This window comes from Wyeomyia smithii, chromosome 2, assembly GCF_029784165.1.
Source record: "Wyeomyia smithii strain HCP4-BCI-WySm-NY-G18 chromosome 2, ASM2978416v1, whole genome shotgun sequence".
Classification (NCBI taxonomy): domain Eukaryota; kingdom Metazoa; phylum Arthropoda; class Insecta; order Diptera; family Culicidae; genus Wyeomyia; species Wyeomyia smithii.
In genome coordinates, this window is record NC_073695.1 from 10,863,995 (window position 1) to 10,885,720 (window position 21,726).

The 21,726-nt window shown below is 36.3% G+C and overlaps 1 protein-coding gene across 2 annotated transcripts in view; it reads left to right on the forward strand.

Annotated features, from left to right (window-relative positions):
* Positions 1-21,726, forward strand: part of LOC129726076 (RNA-binding protein Musashi homolog Rbp6) — a 1,668,991-nt gene that overhangs the window by 1,610,495 nt on the left and 36,770 nt on the right. For both annotated transcript variants that reach the window (XM_055682685.1, XM_055682686.1), the window contains 2 exons: positions 15,325-15,390; positions 15,461-15,699. In XM_055682685.1, the coding sequence (XP_055538660.1) occupies positions 15,325-15,390; positions 15,461-15,699 (305 nt within the window). The remainder of the gene's footprint in view (positions 1-15,324; positions 15,391-15,460; positions 15,700-21,726) is intronic.

Here is a 21,726-nt window from a genome sequence, read left to right on the forward strand (position 1 = left end):
AAAAAATGTCACACGCCACGTTATATTTAGCCCGGGTGCTATAATGAAAACCTAATAACATACAATCAGATGATTATCCTGCCTCACTGCACGGCAAGCTGGTGTTTCGTTCCGTCGTTTCGATGTTCCATGGCGTCGTCCCTCCAGCGCACCGTGTCCGTGTTTTTTTTTAACAAAGTCTGATACGGGTCGTGGCAGCATGATGTAGATTTTCTTTTTGTGTCCACCAGGTACATGACAGCTTTTCAGACAAAAAAATCACACCATTATAATTTCACTAGTGGGGCGTTTCGTATAGCAAATGACGAAAACGTGAAAACATTCGACCAATCGACTTTCTTCAATTTGGCAGATGAAGTGAAACTGAAATTCGTAACTCAACTTTTGTTTCGACAGAAACATCTTTCAGTACTTTTAATTTAAACTAGTCCGCTGAATCCAAATATTAAAATCAAAATTAATTCAGAATGCAATTCTGGTGTTTATTTTTACTATGTGTCCAATCTGTATGGAGGTATATATCCTTCTTTTAACTAAATGGGTAAATTCAAATTTCAAATATGCTGAGTAAATATTATTCAAAAGTAACAAGCCTATCGAGATTATTTTCTCAAAAAAAATTCAAAACTTCTAATAAAAATCTGAATCCAATTTGAGCTTAAAGCATACTAAACATCTCAAATAATAATATAATTCAGCCTGACAAAAGCAACACTTCAAACAAATTTCCAATCAGATGATTATTACAGTACTTTACGAGAAACACCATTGCCATCTACTCTTCGAGTCATGTGTTCTACTTGTTCTACTGCGATAGCAGCGCCAGCGTTTGTGTATGTCTCAAACTGAGAACCTGCACAATATGATACAACAGTGCCTCAAATGGCAATGTCGCGCAATCACAGAGACATTTGCCGAATGGGTACTACTACCCACATGAACCGCCGGCCCTGCGCGCAATGACTGTCATTCAAGGTTACATTTGATTGTTTTTTTTTGTGATTATGGAACTGGGCTACAGTGTTCCATCGGTTAAGGTATAATTATATTAAGTCCAACATAAATAAATAACTGATATCTTTGAATGTTTATCCGCTTTTCACTATAAATTATAATTACACATAACCTCAAAGTAATAAGAAACCTAATGGAGATACACAGAAAAAACCTTCTATATACTCGTTTATAATTCGGAAAATATCTATCAAAATGAGCAATTCTCGCTGAAACCGTCCTACTGGTGACATGAGGTCTTTCAAAAAAGATATTTGTATGTCTAAATGATTGAAAGTAGCGAAAAATTGAGAAAACCACTTTGGTTAGATCATATTGATGGACCCCTCGGGCACAAATCGATTAAACGGTTTTAACAAAAATTGAGTTTTGAGCAATTCTTGACCTTTTTACTGATTTATTTCTTTTGAATTTGTCGTTGAACCCCCTGCAACCAACACATCGTTTTAAGAGGAATGATAGAGGAATGACGTTTAAAAAAAAATTTACTTCTCACGACTGTAAAGGTCAGAAAATGTATTTAAAGAGACTTTTCTAGTTTTAAAGTTAACTCAACACCGTCTTGTTAAAGCGTTAATTTTCCCGGAAAAATTGAATACTTATTCGGCCTTGGGCAAATTGTTGATTCATAATACGTACGTCGTTGGATCAAAGCTAGTACATGAATCTGTTGTAAACAATCTCAGCATCTTAGGAAAAATAATAACTGACAAAATCTGGAAAACTGGTCATTTTTTCACAGGAGATATGGCGACCGTGGAGAAAAAATATAAATTTTTTAAACCTGTCGTTCCACTACGAATGATTAAAGAAAATCTGCTATCAAGAAAATTGAACGAGAAAAACTTTGCTGCAATCCGATCATACAAACAAACTTGAATAGTTATCTGTTCTAATTCAGATTATATTTAATTCAGTACAAAATATTATTTTCATTTAATTTGATTCACCACATTTGGATATTACTTCTACCGAGCCGATCGATGGTTAATGGTGAAAAAAAAAATCGCAAGAAATATGATAACGGCTCATTTTTGTAAATCGGTGTTTTTGTCGCAAACGGTGAATTATTCTTTGACAAAATCAATTCATGAAATATGATTATTTGTTGAAGAAAAAAAGTATGTCACCTATTCTACCATCCTGCAATTTGTTTGGAATAAAACTTCAAAGACAAATCTTGTGTTAAACTGATTGCTCTGACGTTTTAAAAATACTTCATAAAAACTCATCATTGCACGCTAGTTTCGATCCAAAGTTTAATGAAACTGCAAAAAACAGGGAAATTGTTTAACAAGATCATTTTAATTTTCGAAATGACATAATAACGCCTTGTTAGAGCCGAAGTCGTTCATTTTGCCCGAAAAAAATCTAAAAGATTACTCGGGCTTACATAAATTTATGGATCATTAGTATTTAGTTAGTATTTAAAAATAATATGGCGACCGTGGCAAACAAAAATAGAAATTTCAAACCTATCGTACCAGAAAATCAAGAAACTACTTTAAGACTATATAAACAATCTGACCAAACAAACAAATCAAGCTTACTTGGCTTTAAATTATGTAGTGGAATTTTAATACAATAAAAATGGTTCATGGTCATGGTTTTGCAGAAATAAATAAAAATTCCGTTGTTGTTACCCCTTCACACTGGTCGACAATAGCGAAAAAAAAATTGCGCTAAGCCTTAAACTGGAAAAGGATTAAAAGTTATAGCTTTTGACAATTTCTGTGAATTTTGGCCACAGAATAATTTCTCGCCGGGTTCGTCGCTTCTATGTTTGCTTACGGGAAAACTTCATTTAAGTCTCCGAAGACTTTGCGCACTTCCGTCTTGGTCAAGAGCACCAAAATTCATAGGAATAGTTGGAATCCTAATCTTTCATTTTTTCAGTGTGTGCAATTTTTTATCGCACAGTTTTACCCTATAGCTCAAACTGAAATAAAAGAAAAATTATAGCTTTTTACCCGTTCTTGTGAGTTGTGAGCTAGTTCGGAAATAGGTCGAACCTTCAAAAATTTCAATGAAATTTTTCCGTAAACAAACGTAAAAGCGACGAACCCGACAAGCAATCACTCTTTGGCCTTTTAACGCACTTCTATTTTTACTAGGAGCACCAAAATTCAAAAATTTGGAGTCAATTTCTGGCCTCTGAACATCAATTTGGTTCCCTCAATACCCATGTTGGGTAGTATTTGAACACTTTCAGCTATTTTCCAGCACTTCCCTCCCCCCTTCTTCCAAAGTAGGGGGGATGTCAAACCATCATAGAAACATTCCATACCCCCATAAACATCCACACACAAAATTTGGTTCCATTTGCTTGATGAATTCCTGAGTTATGCAGAAACTTGTGTTTGACATGTATAGGGGCCCACCCTTCGAGAAAAGGGAGGGTTGTCGAATCATAATAGAATCATAAATAAATGTTTTGCTCCAACACATGCACAAATTTAGTTCCATTTACTTGATTTTTTTCCTGTGTGGACTCATCACTGCGACCAGAGCTTAGATCTATTGTGATATTGCCCAGGTTTTTTTTTTACTCCGCACTTCATATTATTGGCAGTATCACTATTAAAGTAAGTGATACGCTTATCAATCATATCCGTGCCTATGTGTAAGTTTTACCTTTCCGTTTCAAGCTTACTACTCTACTATACCGAGCCTCCGTCCCTCCTAACAATATCGCCTAATTACAATTCCCTGGAGAGAACCTTCATACGTTACTCACACCAGTTTGATTATAACAGGGATTTAATTTTATTAGAAGGAGACTCAACAGAGGTACTGTAGAATTCAGATTGAAGGAAAGGTACTTGATGGAAAGCCTGAGAATAAACCCATGCTTAAGTCCTTTGGCAACCAAATGGCCTGATTCTACTAAGATTCGAACCCACGACCATCCGCTTACCAAGGCGGACTCTGTAACCTTATGGCTACGGAGCTCTCTTTGATTACTTGATTTACTTTATTAGTTCTCGAGTTGTGCAAAAAGTTGTGTTTCATTTTTATGGGACCCCTCCCTTACCAAAAACGGAGAGGTTTCGAAACACCATAAAAGTATTTCTTGCCCCCAAAAACCTTTACGTGTCGAAAATTGGTTACATTTGCTTCATTGTTTCTTGAGTTGTGAAAAAATTTGTGTTTCATTTGTATGGGACCCCTCTCTTCCAGAAGAGGGAGGGCTTTGAAATATCCTATTCACTTTTGTCATTCCCTAAAATTGCTACATACAAGTTTTCACGCCGGTTCGTTCAGAAGTAGTCGAGTAGTAATCTATATGGATCAGATAAACAAACATACCAGTCTGCATTTTTAATGATTAGATTAATAATAATAAAGACGTTCGTATTTTTTCAATTGCATTGAATTTATATACTATTTGAGATCTTTAAACCGCCCACAGTTTACCACAAAATTTACCTTACATTAGAAATTTATCTTTGGCCCATTTCTGCCATCATTGGTTTCCTAACTTTCTGCATTTTTTATCATTTACACATTTTTGACGTAGAGTTACGTCTTAAAGCAACATTCTGGAATTGGGGTGCAAATTAAAACACAGGTCGGACTCGATTATCCGGAACATCTAACTTTTTTCATTCTGGATAATCGAATTTTACGGATAATCGAATCACACAAAAAATACTTAAATTTTACGATTAACGAACAAAAAATAAATATTTCTTTTCTTTATTTCACTTGTATGATGCAGTGGCGTAACCAGAAGTTATTTCTGGGGCGAAAAGGAAAAATTTTGAGAAGCAAAAATAAATTGGACACAGATTATTTTCACTTAATTCGAACATGTCCCAAACATGCCGGAAATGGCTTAAATGGTAACAAATATGCCAGAAGGGATGATAAAGGCAAAATTTCGGAATACAAATTGAAAACGGACACCAAAAAAATAAAATTCCGGATAATCGAGTCTCCGGATAGTCGAGTCCGACCTGTACCGAAAACATCGCGAACGTTACGAAAATTGTCCAAACTAAGTTTTCGATTCTAATTTGTGATTTTAGAGCCGTACTCTCTGTGTAGTGATGTAGTGATTGAAGTGATAATTTAGGTGGTCCTACAATCGATGACATAGATTTTCTTAAATTTTTGTTGCGTCAAAATGTTATATTATTCACGCTAAAATTGTAGATTTTTTTATTTTCAAAAACTTTGTAAGAGACTTCATTTTTGTAGCTTTTTCACTGAGTGAAAGAAGGTAATTTTGTTCACTAAAAAAACAGTTTTCTGCTATATATTTTTAAATTCAAGTTTCTCAGTTAGTCAAGTTCAGATGACTTTTAAAGCTTTAAGACACGCAACTTTTGGTGAATAAACTATGTTGTCGATAATTAATTCTGCCGGAAAAAAATCTAAATGGCGACCGTGGAAAACAAATATACAATTTTCAAACATTTCGTACCAGTACAACCGATAATAGAAAATCTGCTTCGAAGAAACTTTTTTAAACGAGAAAACATTGCTGCAATCTGACAAACTAACAACTCAAGCTACTTTCGCTTTCAACATATGTAGTGCATTTTTGATTCTATCAAGAAATGAAATGCATCAGAGTAATTTCTTTTCGGGTTTGTCGCTTCTAACTGCGTTTGCCTGCGGGAAAATTCATTCAAGTCTCTGAAGACTTTACACACTTCCGACCAAGCTAGGACCGCCAAAAATCACAGGAATGGTTGAAAAGCTGTAACCTTTTTTTCAGTCTGAGCTCTATGACAATTTTTTTTTTCGCCCGCTCCTGAGAATTTTGGTGTCTCAAGCCAGCTCGAAAGTACGCCAAACCTTCAAAAACTTTTATGTGGTTTTCCCGTAAGCAAACGTAGAAGTGAAAAACCCAGTGAGCAATTGGCCTTTTAACGCACTTCTATCTTTGTTAGGGGCACCAAAGTACACAGAAATGGTTAAAAAGATAAGATCTTTCATTTTCGTGTTATATTTCGCAATATTTCAATTTTTTTTTTTTCAATTACTCATTCGTTGTTCGCATAAAAGTGACGCTAAGGCCTTTGCCATGCTGTAAGCCAGCGCGAGCTCGGGCGAGAGCCTTGCCGAAGATTAATGAACAGCTCACTTACTGCTGTTCAATAACCTACGGCAAGGCTCTCGCCCGATCGCTCGCGTTGGCGTTCAGCATGGCAAAGGCCTAACTTGTCGATTCCTACTCCTTCCGAGAAGTTTTTGGCACGAAAGATTATCGCTCCGATCTTGACACTTCAGAAGTGTTACTAGCGGAATGGGAGGAACGGAATTTCACACTCTAAAGAAGATATAGTCGGAATGGCGAAATGGAAATACAGTCTACTAACTACTAAAAGAAGGGAAAATAACTACAAACGTTTAACTGAAACAAACGTTCTAAAATCTTCATTTTACACTAGCAAATTCCGTCAGGAAATTTTCTTCTGTAACTCAGGCAGAAAAGCATTTGGTAGCTTTAAAACATATGCGCAACTAATGGTTAATCCCAACCTGTCCAATTTCTGTATTGTAATCAATTGACTTAAAAAAGTTTTTTCGAGTCTTCGTCAACTGCATGCGAATGTGTGGTTACTGAATTGCGATACAGTTTTTATACAGACATATATTAATTGATTGTACGTTTGAAATTATTGTTATTTTGGGAAATACGCACAAAAACTCCCATCATAAATTTGCTCTCTATTTATCAGCTTCATTTCTGGATTCAGCGATTTCCATATTTCACTAACGAAAAAACACGGAAACTTTAATCTTTTTGCCACTACCAACTGATTAAACAACATGACACCCGAAAGAACGCACGTCACACTTAGTGTCACTTCGCCCGTATCAGACATTTTGAGCCACAGCAAAAAAAAACACTCTTCTTACCCGTTCGTAAGTCAGACGACGATCTCCTTCGCTCGGTTTCATTCGTGTGTACACCGTAACGCCGCTTTCGCTTCAACGTTAGACAAACTTATCGGCTACCAACGATCGCAGTTTGTTGTTGCGACTGACATATAGAAACGTCAAACAGTACCAAAAACATCATCGGTTCGACAAAACGAGCAAAAATCTTCTATAATTTATTCGGTAGTGCTAAAATTCGGCAGGCGTCGGTTGTTTGCTTTGTTGGTCGACGAGCGTTCGATTCGATTCAATACGGGGGAGGCGGGGAAGCTATCGACCAACGAACAAACATCGGGAAAAACTGGTTTTCGGGAATCAAAAGTGTCAGAAGTGATATTTCCCGAGAAGCGGGTGGCAGCCGGCTACCAATAACCCCGGCCGTCCGCGGTGTCCGGAGGGGGGAAACAATCAGTGAGTGGCAGTGCGAAGCGAACGAAAAAGGAAGCGTAGAGTTTACTTCGCTAGTAGGAAGGGAACAGCGTGAAACGAGGGTAGAAGCAAAGAGACAGCAGAAGCCGTCGAATAACATGATTGTGACAACCGGACAGGCGGAAAACAAAAACATCCAGATGAGCACAAATCGAGAACTGAAAAATATTACACACCAGGGGGAGTGACGTATATTCTTAGAGCTGTGATGATTTCGAGTTAGTTTGTTTTTCCTGTTTGCCATTTTCTAGGTGTGCTCGTGTAGGCACACACACATTTATACAGTATTACAATGTTCTGCCACTTGAATAAAAAAAAAACTAGATTCCAATATATCTTGCCATTGTTTTGTGTCTCTGCTGTTGTTGAAATTTGCGAATTTCGTTTGTTTGTCGTCTTCAAACTTTTTGATTTCGGAGTTTGTGTTCCCACTTTTCTCGGCGGAAGGTTCTCTAGAGGTGGCTTTAGTTTATAGCTAGATAGATAGGTAGATTTAGCGGAAACGATGCAGAGTGGTGACCTTATTTTTTATGCTCTCTCTCTTATTTTTTCGTTAAAGTTTGATGCGAGCAATAATTGACGGCCAAGTAACTGAAATGACGTGTACTGTTCGGTAATCTGTACTGTCAACAAATTTGACGTTTGTTTTTCCGCTGTCAATTTGCTCGCCCACATAAAGAATACGTGCGATATTGTTTTCGGTTTGACGTTCTTTTTTTCTGTTCAGCTGAGATGAAGAGTGACTTTTGGTTTGATGTTTGCTTACAATCTTTATATGCTCACGTGGCTAAGAACAAGAAAAAACAATTAACTGATATGAATAACATAACTAGATAAGAAGCTGTGCTTCGTTTCAACATTTATATAAAACAATCAACACTGTTAGAGAATAGAATGGATCAAAATAGTAGAGATTTTAGAAAAAAATATCTCTTTAAATAGAATAGAATATCCTCATGAGGAAAATGCAAATCAAACAATATGAAAAGAAACGTTTTTGTGTGTGTGTTTGGAGTTCAGATTTTAATCGGAAACAAAAAACATCGTTTTAGTAACAAATCTATTTAATCGTGTGTGATTTTCGAGTGATATTTCGTTCATTGTCGAATCTAGTCTGGCATATATATAAACAGACATAGTCTAGTGATTTTTACTCAACGACCTTTCCTTTTACAGTCCTCAAAAACCACTCCACCTTCCGCCCTCCAGAACATCACCCGAGTTAATTCTTTAGATCATATAATCGAATAGATACTGTTTTTTCCATTTTAATTTCCAATGTTTACAACTAGTTTGTAGATAGCCCCTAGAGCTATGTTTTTGTGCGACAAGCTACCATCCTTTCACTACTTCTTTAGGCCTAGATTGGTGCCAAATTAGAGTAAACTAAACAGTTTTCTTTAGTGACGTTTGTTTATTTAACTGGAAGTAACGTTAACACTAGGTAACACCCAAGTAAAAGCAATTGGTAACAGTTCCTCTATCCAAACAAACATCCAACTTAGTTATCAGATATTACACTACACTATGCCTAAATAGGATACTTTTGTACAGATAAACCAGTAATGGGTAACAAATCCAGTTCTAGTTCAGTGCAGAAGAGTTTCTACTAGGTTAATATGTTCCTCTATAGCTAAACCGTATTCTATTCTTTACCTAGGCTCTAGCGGTTTGTTTAGTTCCGCACCCAACCGGAACTGTGCCTCTTTGAGGTTTGAAAGGTTTGTGATTCCATATGTGGTTTTGTTGAATGTAACACAAGGCAGAGCAGTTTTGAATTTTCATTTAGTTTAGTCTTGTACACAACACCGTAGCGCACCGTATCCGAAAATCACGTATTTATTGCTTAGTTCGAAGCGATTCAGCAAACGACTGAAATCGGGAGCGGGATCATCAAGCGGGATTTTTCGCCGACGCAGCCCGGAATTATACACACACTCGAAACACCAACTTATTAGGCTCGGATGAATGTCGAATGGGTTTCGTGACACGCAGTCAGCAAATTTTCCCAAGCGGGCCTCTGACCGCAAAATGATGCCAATGCTTACTAACTATTATAATAGTGCTTTAAATTCCTGTGAGGTCGCGTTCGGAAAGTCGAATTTCGAAACGCGACAATCATTGGAGTTTGACTACAGAGTGACAAATTTTAAACTCACAAATGTGCTGAACATTTTGTTTTCAGTTTTTTTTGGATTTTATTTATAGAGGCTTAAAACTGAATCGTGGAAAACGTCAAAATTTGCTATTTCATGACGTTGATGGCATGATTAGTGAAACTGTACGCTACATCTCCCCCCTACCAGGGTGGCGTCTGTAAAGTTGCTGCTAGAAGCGGGATAGTCAAGCCATGTCAATTACTCAACCGATTCTGATTTTCTAATAAAATTTGATTATTTTACAATGAATTTATGCATTTATTTTGAATCTACGTTGTAAAAATTATGAGTTATAAATTTTTATAGCAGATGATATCGGAGCAAATCGGGAACAATTATATAAATTTTTCGACGAAAAGTTGTGACTATAATTTTTGATTCTTTTCTGTTCATAAGTCGTCTCTTGCAAAATATTTGAAATTCAGAAACTTTTTTTGCTTTCAACCACAAAAGGCCAATTTGATGTATTTTGCATTTTCTGTTTATTTATGTTTATCAGAAAAATTTTAAATCATTTGTTCGAACATTTCTCTATTACAAATTTCTTCATATTTTATAAACAAAATATGTGCACTTACTGCCTGTTTTTTTAAATTTTTTTTTTTAATATATTTTTCATTTTTTTTAAAGAAAATTTACAGGAAACTGACTCCTGACATTGCAGTTTGTTAACGTGCAACTCAGAATAAAATCTGTTCACCTGCTGGGCCCAAAAGTAGTATGGCCATTTAAAAAGAAGATTTGAACAAAATTACTCCAGACTCCTCAATCAAAACTATAAACTATGCGTCTCCTTCTTACTAGAATCAATGTAGACGCTGCACACTGGGACCAAATCGAAAACGGGACGGCAAAATTATATTTTCAAATCCTATGTTATCCATATCTTCTAGAAAGTTGCTTCGTTTACTGCTGTTCTTCATATACTTAAATGACAATAATTACAATTTTTACCATATAGGGGGCGCTACACCTAACTTTTGAAAGTGGCTTGCTAGACAAATAAGTTTTTCCACAAAGTTGGGTAGAATTCAATTAGGAAACTGTTTTCTGAATACCTTAAATCTATATAAATCCAAATTTCAGAGTTACAAGACTTTTTCTGTAAAGGCTTTTTAGAAACAGTTTTTATTCATATATTCAACTCTAATGTCTAAATATGACCGTCCAATGTCTAAACATGACTGTTTAAAATTTAGAATAACACAGTAAATCAAGAAATATTTTCCTGTGATATATTGGTTATTATATACAGTATCCTTGAATAAAAAAGAGTGTTTTTAAAGGTTATTTTATTGTAATTGTAACTCAAAAAAGTGCGAAAGAATCCAAGCTTCCATGGAGCCATTCGATAGTGTACCTTTCAGACTAACAGAAAAGCAAAAAACTACATTGGGTTATTTGTAGTTTCGGAGATATGGCCGATTGATGTTTTCGATGTAGTCTAGAACCACAGACTAACAGACGTGACACTAGAACCTAGCTCCATCGTCGCAAAAAACGTTCATTTCAAATTTTCAATCGAATAACAGTCATCGCGCGAAAACGTCGTCTGGGGCGCTGTCATGCAATCTCATACAAATTTTGTAGTTCCCCATTTGACACATGCGGTAACGCTGGCGCTGATGTCGAAATACATGACGCAGCGCGAACACGACAGCAGATGGTGCGAGTGTTACTAACGTGAAGTACTGGAATCATCCAAAAGATGATTTTATTGAAAATTTGTTCGACGTGTTATGTCTGTTAGTCTGTGCTAGAACTATAATTATATAATTAACTCAAACTTCGTGCAGTAATTTTCGCCTAATTTTTTCTCGATATACCGCAACAACTACATTCCTTTCCTATAAGCTCCAACTTTGGTAAGCCAAAAATTTTTTTCGCTTTAAAACATTTTCGTAACTAATATGGAAGACTTTGGAAACATTCGACACATTTCAAAAGAGATCGATCTCTTTTTCATTATTCAAAAACATCACGACGGTATAGAATGTGTTTAGGCGCAGACAGACGTCTAAGCTGAGTTCCAAACTTGTGTAAAGATTTTTAAAGTAGCAATCCGTAACCAGATAGCGCTACCAGTGACGCCAGACTCATACACCAGCGAAAAAAAATGTATTGTAGCGATAAGGTCACCAGGCAGCACTATTATACTAGTGATTTATAACGCATTTTTCTTTGAAAATTTACACAGAATTTTCGATCAATTTTGTTCTTGCTTGGACGTCTGTCTGTGGTTGAGGTGTTAGGTGCACAACGATGTTTTTGCTATTTAACAATAGATGGCGCTAGCAGTAAATGCTGGTAAATATTAACATTTCTAAAACGCAATAAACCAAGCTGAATCCTGGCGTTCGTAATTTTATTATGGCTTCACATTGCGTCTCTCACGGAAAGTGCTACTTTTCTAATTTAGCTCAAAGAAAATGGCTGCTTAAGTGCATCGAGAGTTGAAAAAGCTAACAAAAGTGCTACTCTAACTGAAACAACGAGCCGTGATTGGTTCCCTCACTTTTAGAATGGTTATTCAGATGTTGACACTGTCCTCGTGATGAAAAACTAAAAACCTTCGAAGACGCCGAATTGGAAGAATTCTCGCGTTACTTAATGAATGAATAATGAATAATGAATAATGAATAATGAATAATGAATAATGTATAATGAATAATGAATAATGAATAATGAATAATGAATAATGAATAATGAATAATGAATAATGAATAATGAATAATGAATAATGAATAATGAATAATGAATAATGAATAATGAATAATGAATAATGAATAATGAATAATGAATAATGAATAATGAATAATGAATAATGAAAAATGAATAATGAATAATGAATAATGAATAATGAATAATGAATAATGAATAATGAATTATGAATAATGAATAATGAATAATGAATAATGAATAATGAATAATGAATAATGAATAGTGAATAATGAATAATGTATAATGAATAATGAATAATGAATAATGAATAATGAATAATGAATAATGAATAATGAATAATGATTAATGAATAATAAATAATGAATAATAAATAATGAATAATGAATAATGAATAATGAATAATGAATAATGAATAATGAATAATGAATAATGAATAATGAATAATGAATAATGAATAATGAATAATGAATAATGAATAATGAATAATGAATAATGAATAATGAATAATGAATAATGAATAATGAATAATGAATAATGAATAATGAATAATGAATAGTGAATAATGAATAATGTATAATGAATAATGAATAATGAATAATGAATAATGAATAATGAATAATGAATAATGAATAATAAATAATGAATAATAAATAATGAATAATGAATAATGAATAATGAATAATGAATAATGAATAAAAAATAATGAATAATAAATAATGAATAACGAAGAATGTAGCATCAAGAATCAAGAATCAAGAATCAAGAATCAAGAATTAAGAATCAAGAATCAAGAATCAAGAATCAAGAATCAAGAATCAAGAATCGAGAATCAAGAATCAAGAATCAAGAATCAAGAATCAAGAATCAAGAATCAAGAATGAAGAATGAAAAATGAAGAATGGAGAATGAATAATGAACATTGAATAGCTAGTAATGCTTAATTATTAAATGCTAGAAAATATAAAATAAAATTCAGGTTCGTCTTTAAAAGCTGAAATAAGCAGGCAAGGTAGTTAAAGATTGAATTTTCAGAGTCACTGCAGGACGTCAAATGCAGGATCATTTCATGCGCAAAATTTCGGTCGGATAGAATAACCTTAGCCATATTGATAGTTTGCATCTAAATATCAATTAGGATGTGACATCTGTATCGAAGCTTTAAAGGAATGTTTTATGAGAAAAACCTTTTTTTTTTCTTCATCTCAATCCCTTTGCAATGACTGAAAAAAACTAATTAGTCAAGAAATTTAAAAAAAAAGAAAAATTGATTCGTGATGCCAAAATTCCATGAAAATTTATGAACTTCTACTACGAAAAACAGTACGTCATCTGTTAATATTTTCATTGTTTTTCAGCATTGTGAGTACAAATACAATGTTCAAGATAAGAACTGACGATTTTTTTTCAAAAACAAACACAATTTGATCAAATATTATCTGAAGGTACTAAACCGTTAAATTCTTCAGGTACTAAAATTATCAACTTCACAGATTTATTCAATTAGGAAATAACAATTCACAATTTTCTAAAACTCTTTGATACACTTTCAAAATCATAGTTATTTTTGTGGAGAATTTGAAGTCCAGTAGCCAATATTTTTACTTTTTATAGGTTTTCAAATTTTTACTATGCTAAAACAAGCTCACCAATATCAATTACAATAACAAAAAAAATTACCCACCAGCATTGGGTAGAAACTTCCTACACCAGAACCTTCGCCAAAGTACACAAAACTTGTCCACAACAAATCAAAAGTAAACCAGTTGAGGGAGAGAGGGACAGAGCAAAAAAGCATCCCTTCAGAAGCGCAACAAACCAGCGACAACGCGCTGCCAAACTACCTGTTAGCTTTTGCATCTCCTGCTGCAGGCAGCAGTATCCCGACGCGCCACAGCAGCATAGTAAAACTTTAATGTCAACCGAAAGTTACACCAGTACTAGCAAGGCAGGTAGTACTGCCTTGTTTGGCGCGACCCTCGTCGTGTTAGACACAGGCATGAGCCTTGTTCCCTTACCGGGCAAAATATCACGTTACATTAAATGTATTAAAACAATTTCCTTTGTGCCGGCAGCTCTTTTCTTCCAAGTTGGGCGAATGTTTCCGGGCCGTCAGAGCAGTCGGAACACGGGACAAGGCCCCCGGAGGTCGATAGTGAGTGGCGGAAAATAGAAAGTTTTCTTCCTCTTAGAGGGTTTTTTTTTCCCAAAAGAAATTACGATCGAGATATGCTGGATATCCGTCGGCTCACCGGAAAAGCGGAGGGTGGACAGATTGGCAAGTGGGAGAAGGGGCAAAAGTTTACCGGCGCCAGGAATCTGTTTTTATTTGCAATTGCTGTCTCTTTGTTTTGCTGCTGCGGTGCGTGTTACGAATTCGGTGGACGCCTTTTACTCCCCCCCTTCGCATCGCATCGCATCGCCCGTAGCGGTCGCAAGATACGGGCTCTGCTGGGAGATAAACTTTCCAAGACTTTTAACGTTGCCTTGACCCCCTCCCTCTAGCCACCCCTAGCAGACTGACCGTACCCTCCGACGGTCATGTAAGTGGCGGCCGAGGCAAAGGTGCACACTAACAGCCAAACAAAGCTAATGGGAATTAATGGGGCGCATCCGGCGATTAGTTGCGTATGAGAGTCAAAAAGTCGTTTGTTGTAAATTCGTGGAGGTGTTTTATACTTTCGTTTGTTTCCTGTAGGATGAGTTTTTGTTTTCTTGATATCAGGTAACTCGCTAGTGTATAGTTATCGATGATAGATATGGTAGATAGACCTCCCCCCTGCAGCTGTAGCATCGTTGGAAACTCAAGAGACCTGAGCAGAAAGTTGAGATAATGAACAAACTTTCCTAATCAAAATGTGAGATGCGATTAAGGACTAGATTTAAGGACATAAGAAAAGGTTGAGAGAATTATTCCTCAGGATAGAGCGTAACTTTACCTCGTACGAAGGCTAAAGAAAACTTGTGCCGAAAAAAACATGATCATTAAACTGAAATGGATTGTCACACAAAAACATATATTTTCTTGAATTTTTCCTATACAAGCTTTGTTTTTCTTTTCTACTACATGTTAGTGAGAGCGAAGCTCGTTGTTTCACTTGTCTAATTGAGCCTCTTTCTTTGTTCTCTTTTTTCCAACTCTTTCCAGTGGACATCACAAATGGACAGTTGACACCAAACAATAACACCCCACTGCTAACACAAGCCCTGTCAGGTGAGTTTTGTCGCCATGTTCTACCTAATCTACCACGCCCGTAACTAACCTACGCGATTTCCGTTCGCAGTGATGAACAACTACCAGGCGGCAGCGGCCGCAGCAGCACAAGGCTACGGAACACCGGCATCCCCGCACACGACAACCGCGCGAACCGCCGGCTTCACCAACACCAACTCGCCCGGCCCGACGATCGACATGTACAGCTCGAGCGCGGCGGACAGCGTAGGGTACGTTCAGGCCACGAGCCCGCAGCCCTCCGGATTCCCCGCGATCGCCGTGAGCCGCGCCCCTCTGAATTACAACCCGGTAAGTGCAGGATACGTGACATGATAGATTATTTTTTTGCTGCTGCTGGTTTTCATTTAAGCCTGTCGTAAATTTTGAGAAGGAGAATATGCTAATATTTTTTTTAAAAATATTACGACATGCATGAAGAAAAAAATGGTGACGTTTTTCTAGTATAAAGATAAGATATATTCTAGAATTGAAATGGAGGTGCATGGTTATTTATAGTTTTGGCGTCTCCATCGAATAAGCAGAATTTCGCCAAAAGTGCAACTCCATAAAAAAATTGGCAACCATTTTAATTGGTTGTATTTGATCTGGCTTAAACTTTGCGCAGATGTTGCAATGAGCTAGAGATGTCATTTTGTGCTATTTTTTTGAATCACAACTCTTTTTCGAAAAGAGTCTATTTGTACATAATAGTTTTGTATCTTTAAAATATAAACATAGTAGAAAAAAATTTTTTTTTCAACAAAAAAAAAGGATTTTCAGAATATCAATTTTAAAAAACTCATTGTTTTAAATTCTGTTCTTTTTTTAATGAAAACTACAAAGTTTTAACGAAACATTGATCGTCCGTTCATGGAGAAATAAGAGAAAAAAAATGTTAGAATTTTCTAAAAAAAAATGTGCCACGGTTTGATTGACTGGTAAGATGTCTCCGGCAAAGTTGTACACAGTAATTTTATCTTTCTAGAAAAAACATACACCATAGTAAAAAAATTGAATACTGAGAATAAATTATGTTTCCGTTCAGTTCTACTACCAAAATTTTATTCTACTAAGACGCTCAAGAAGAAATATATTTAAAAAAAAGTTAACTCAAAAACATTACTGAAAATTAAATATCTCACATAATCCGCTTTTTTAAACTGGTCGTTCGGTTAATACGAAAATCAATTGAACATTGATAGTTGTTTGAACACAGAGAAATAGAAAAGTTCAAATTTTCTAAATATTTCTTTTCTTCCACGGTGTATATTTTTTGTATGGACATTGCTAAAGACACTATAACGAGCAAACAAACCGTTTAGGCTTTAAAAATATTTCATGTTATTAATCCTTCGTGCTCCGTGTGCCTATTAATGAGTAGTATATTTCAGGAATTAAAACCGTTTGTTCGATCGGTAGAGTGTCCTCGGCAGAGTTGTAGATCATAATTTTGTCCTTCCTGAAAATATACACTGTAAAAAATGAAAATGCACAAACTATTTTGTATTATTTTAACTTTTTGTTCCATTTCTAAAACTCCAAATTTATCAATGTTTAGCTAACATTGTGTAGTTTTCATAAAAAAACTGATTTTATTGACTGAAAAACTGAATGGTAAGCTTTTCAAATTATTTAATTATTGAAGATATTTTGTTTTTTTTTTTTTTTTTTCTAACACGTTTTTACTCTACGCTCGGGTTTGCTGTTATTAGACTGTTATTAGAGAATCGATATAGTCTTCCAACATTCCCTCGTTGGCTTGTATGTTGTAACGCGCTTTAAAACATTCAATATTTTGGTGAAAACGCTCGCCGTGTTCTTCGGCATATGCTCCCAAATTATCTTTGAACTTATCAAGATGAAATCCAGAATATGGACAGTACATGATAAGCATAGCTTGCATCAAAACTCGCAAACTGTACACTTGTGAAGCTCGAAACATATTTTCACACCTTCTGAAGTTAAATAGTGGGTTTTTACTTGATTTTTAGGTTTTTTTTTATTTCAGTTTTTTTTCAAAAAATATTTGATACATAATACATTGAAGAAAAAGGTTTCGTTTTAGTACTTAAAATTCATGATGGCAAAAATTGTGTCATTGTCACCTTGTAATGATATATGAAAAGTAACTCTAAATCGGTTGTTTTAAAAGATAGAAAAAAACTTTGTTTACAAAGTTGCCTAAAATTTACGGAATAGAAACAATGCAAAAAAATCTTCAATTCTATCTAGGTACAACATACGAAAGTTAGATATCTAATTGCATAGAAAATGTTCGTCACCCTAGTTTGTGATTACATAAAAATAACCGTCTCTTCATATGTAAAAACTTTGTAGAAGAAAGTTTTTCTCTTGAATATTGCTATCTAGCTCTAGATCCAAATTTCCCCTAAACTCGTTACCTAGAACACTGTACAATGGTTACTAGGCGTCTCCATCAATTCAACAGTGCAAGGAGGCGCTCGAATTACGTTCGCGTTTTTTAAATGGCTACGGGCACCATAGATCACAGGAATGGTTCAATAGCTATAATCTTTCAATTTTTTCAGTTTGAGCATTGAGACTACACCTGTAGTTTTGCGCTTGTGATTTAGTAAAATAGCTCCAAACCGGTTATTTGAAAAAGAAAAAAAAATATAAAAAAGTTAAATGCTGGATTTTATCGAGAAAATGTACGCTTCATACTGCACAATTTTGTGATATAAAGTTTTTCTATGGAATATTACTTTTGCACTCTAGATCCTAATTTTCCTCTAAACTCGTTCCCGAGTACGCAGTGCAATGGCTATTTGGCGTCTCCATCGATTCAACAGTTAAAGGAGGCGCACGGTTGACGTTCACGTTGGAGTGGGTGGAAGCTTTTAAGGTAGAAGTGTGTTGAAGTCAAAAATGACTGACTTCGAGCCATCAAATGGTCGACTTCAAATTTTCAAATGTTTACCACTCGGTAATAGTTGATGCGTCACTTGTGAAAACATATCATCATGTTTGTTATGGTGACGAAAACATAAGATAGTGTTTTCGTAGATAACGCATTAACTATTCTCGAGTTTTGTGGCACTGAACATTCGTAGTCGACCACGTTGTGACCACGTGTTGGCTTCTACACACTATCACCTTACCACGTCTTTGAAATGTGTAGGTGCACCAAGATTCACAGGAACGGTTAAATAGCTATGCAAAGCACCTTTGTTGGCCAATGTTATCTACATTGTTTTTGCATGATACCTTCTCAAAAATTATCATATTTCAACAAAAAAAACTACTAATAGCACAGAATGACATCTTTTGCTCTTAGGAATATATGTGCAAAGCTCCAGTCAAATCAAAAATGATAATTAAAAAAATAAATGTGGACATTTTTTTCTCTCCTTGTTTATAGCTTAGATTTATCGATCCACATAGGTGGACATTTTTTTCGAAATTCAATATTGTTAGCTGCCAAACCAGGTTAAGTTTCAATTTTCGAAATGACTTAACACTTCGCCGAAAGGTGACGAGCAAAAAAAGGTCTCCACTCTGTCTTCACGTCTGGTCCAGGCCTAGAGAGTCCCCTCGAAACTGAAGGCCCGGGGGTTTCCCGGACTTGTTATATCAAAACCGCGATTCAACCGCGGGGCTAAAATATTTTACAAAGGCAAATTACAAAATTTCAAAAAAGTCCTTCGAAGTTCCAGTTTTTCAAATTAGTATTTAGCCGTTGCTTATAAGTCGTTTTTTATGAGGAAACAATTATGATTGAAAAAACTTAACCGAAACTAAACCGAGGTCACAGTACGTGCACGTATTTGAAAAATGTCTGCACAGATCTGACCGAAGCATAATTTTATTTAAAAAACCTGGCCCTGCTGACCAGAATCGGAGTGAAACAATTATCTTTTCCGATTCTTCTTCCTGTCCTTTTCTAGCCCTATCACTCCTAATTGCTCTGCTCTACTATTCACTTTGAATATGGCCTAAATGCGGCCGTCGTTGTTTCTAATAAGAAACAATGTGTCAAATATCGTGTAGAAATGTAGAAAATTAAATTATTTTTCCCTTGAAAACTAAATGCTGAGTACTTTCAATGCAATTTCAGACTATGCAACGGAAGGTTGCATCGAATGTCGAAACGTCTGTGGGAGTGGAATATAGGTTGCTTCTGGAGAGGAGGGCGGTGCATCTCCCCCCACTCTCGAGAAGTAAGTTATCTGGAACAAATCGACAAGCGGGTGGTCGTGGACTCGAATCTTAATAGAATCCAAGCTGTATGCCGCACTTCCGCCAATTATAGTTCCCTAGCGAAATTTCAACTATGTGCCCCTCAGGCCAGTTTTATTATGAAACGGGCTTATTTTGTCCAGAGTTAGTCACAGTATTATACTACCCTTGTTCCTCCTACCAAGTATCGCCTATTCTAATTCTCTGAAGGGCTTCGAGTCCTTCTACCCTGTTTCGTCACTAAATTACTTTCAAAATTTACTCACAGTATTATAAAGTTTAACTAGAAGGAAGCGTCAAAGAAGGGCCTGAGAATCAACCCACGCTTAAGTCCTTCGTCATCGAACGACCCTGATTCTACTACGATTCGATCTTACAACCGGAGCCGAATCCGAAGCACATGGAGACTGCGTAGCTCTCAGTGGCAACGAACCTAAGTTTTATTGTCGAACCCCCCACTAATCCCTTTTTCCAAATTGAGTTCTACAGATACCTCAATTGACAAAAAATAATTCCTTTTAAATTATAAAACTGGCCGCAGTTAGGTTTTTTTTTACGTGGGATACCTCTAAAATTTGATGACACCCCGTTAAGCATACGGACGTGAGGCATAGTACGCTAGGCATAACGGACGGCAGGCATACGGACACAAGGTATATGGACGCGAGGCCGAATGGACGCAAGGCCGAATGGAACGCGAGGCCGAATAGACGCGAGGCCGAATGGACTCAAGGCCGAAGGGAAGTGAGCCGGAATATAGTATTATCGTCGTCATCATCACAGCCCTCTTTTAATAGCATGTATTTCGCTTCAGAGTGACATTTGGAAAGCAATACACTCGCGGCCTTCGAATGACTCGCTGTTTGAGCGAATGCTATCCTTACTCGTTACCGCTCGTTCGGACTTAACTAAGGGAAAGAAACTCTGTTTGAGTAAACCTAGCAAACCAGTAGATCAGTCGTTTGTGTGCGAGAGGCTGCCGCTTCCGACGGCGAGTCGGCGGCAGTCTCGGACTGCGGAAACCACGGCGACTTAGTGCCGCTGCCTTCCCTTGCCCTCGATTATGCGTCTTCGCCGCATGATTTGAAAAATAATTCTATGCCCAACCTAAACTCTTTAGGAATGTAGTTACACTTAAACTACATACGTATAGTAAACCATATCTGAGTTTAATATACAATTCATTGGATGACGCTTTTTGTCAATCATCAAACGTGCAACATATTTTTCGATGGACATTCTGATATGGATGTTGCAAATCCGGGACACATAGTCACGATAATAGGATCCCATGCGATCGTGCAACATCGCATTCGGCCTCGCGTCCATTCGGCCTTGCGTCCGTTATGCCTTGTGCCAGTATGCCTCGTATCCATTATGCTCCACTTCCATTATGCCTCGCGTCTGTATGCCTAGCATACTATGCCTAACCTCCATATGCCTCGTATCCCGCCCCCCTAAAATTTATACGGAACCGCATAAAAACGGAAAACGTGATTGGAATGAGGTTAATATCTTGTACCGTTTTCGAGTTATTTAAAAAATCAACACGCGTGAGAAAAACCTGGCTGTAATGGAATGGGTGATAATACTGGCAAAAAGAACGAAGATCAGTGTAGCAGAGCAGCAAGCGTAAAAAGTGGAGTTAAAAAATATCCACTCAAGTACAGAAAATAATAAAGCATGTCACTCACAGTGATATTATCAAAAATGGAAGTACGGAATACAGCAGACACCTGGACGATATCACTAAAATTCAATATTTTGGGTCGCTGTGAGAGTGATCTATTTAGAAAAAAACTTGGTATTACTAAGTTTTATTTCAATTTTATCAGAATTTTATTCTTTGCTGCCTCAATTTCATCTCGATAACTCCGTTGTCAGGCCCGGATTGAAAAAAGGGCCGAATGCCCCGGGCCTTCGGACACCGGCCCCCCCCTAGCCCTGGGCCAGACGTGAAAACAGATTGGAGACCCATTTTTTGGTCGATTCAAAATTTAAAATTTTCTGACGTCTAAATTTTTAAGAAAAGAGTGCCCCACGAAAATATCTGCCTCAGGCCCCTCACCGCCTAAATCCGGCCCTGTTCGTTGTCAATATACCATGTAAACATAATCAAAGAAAAAAAACAATTTC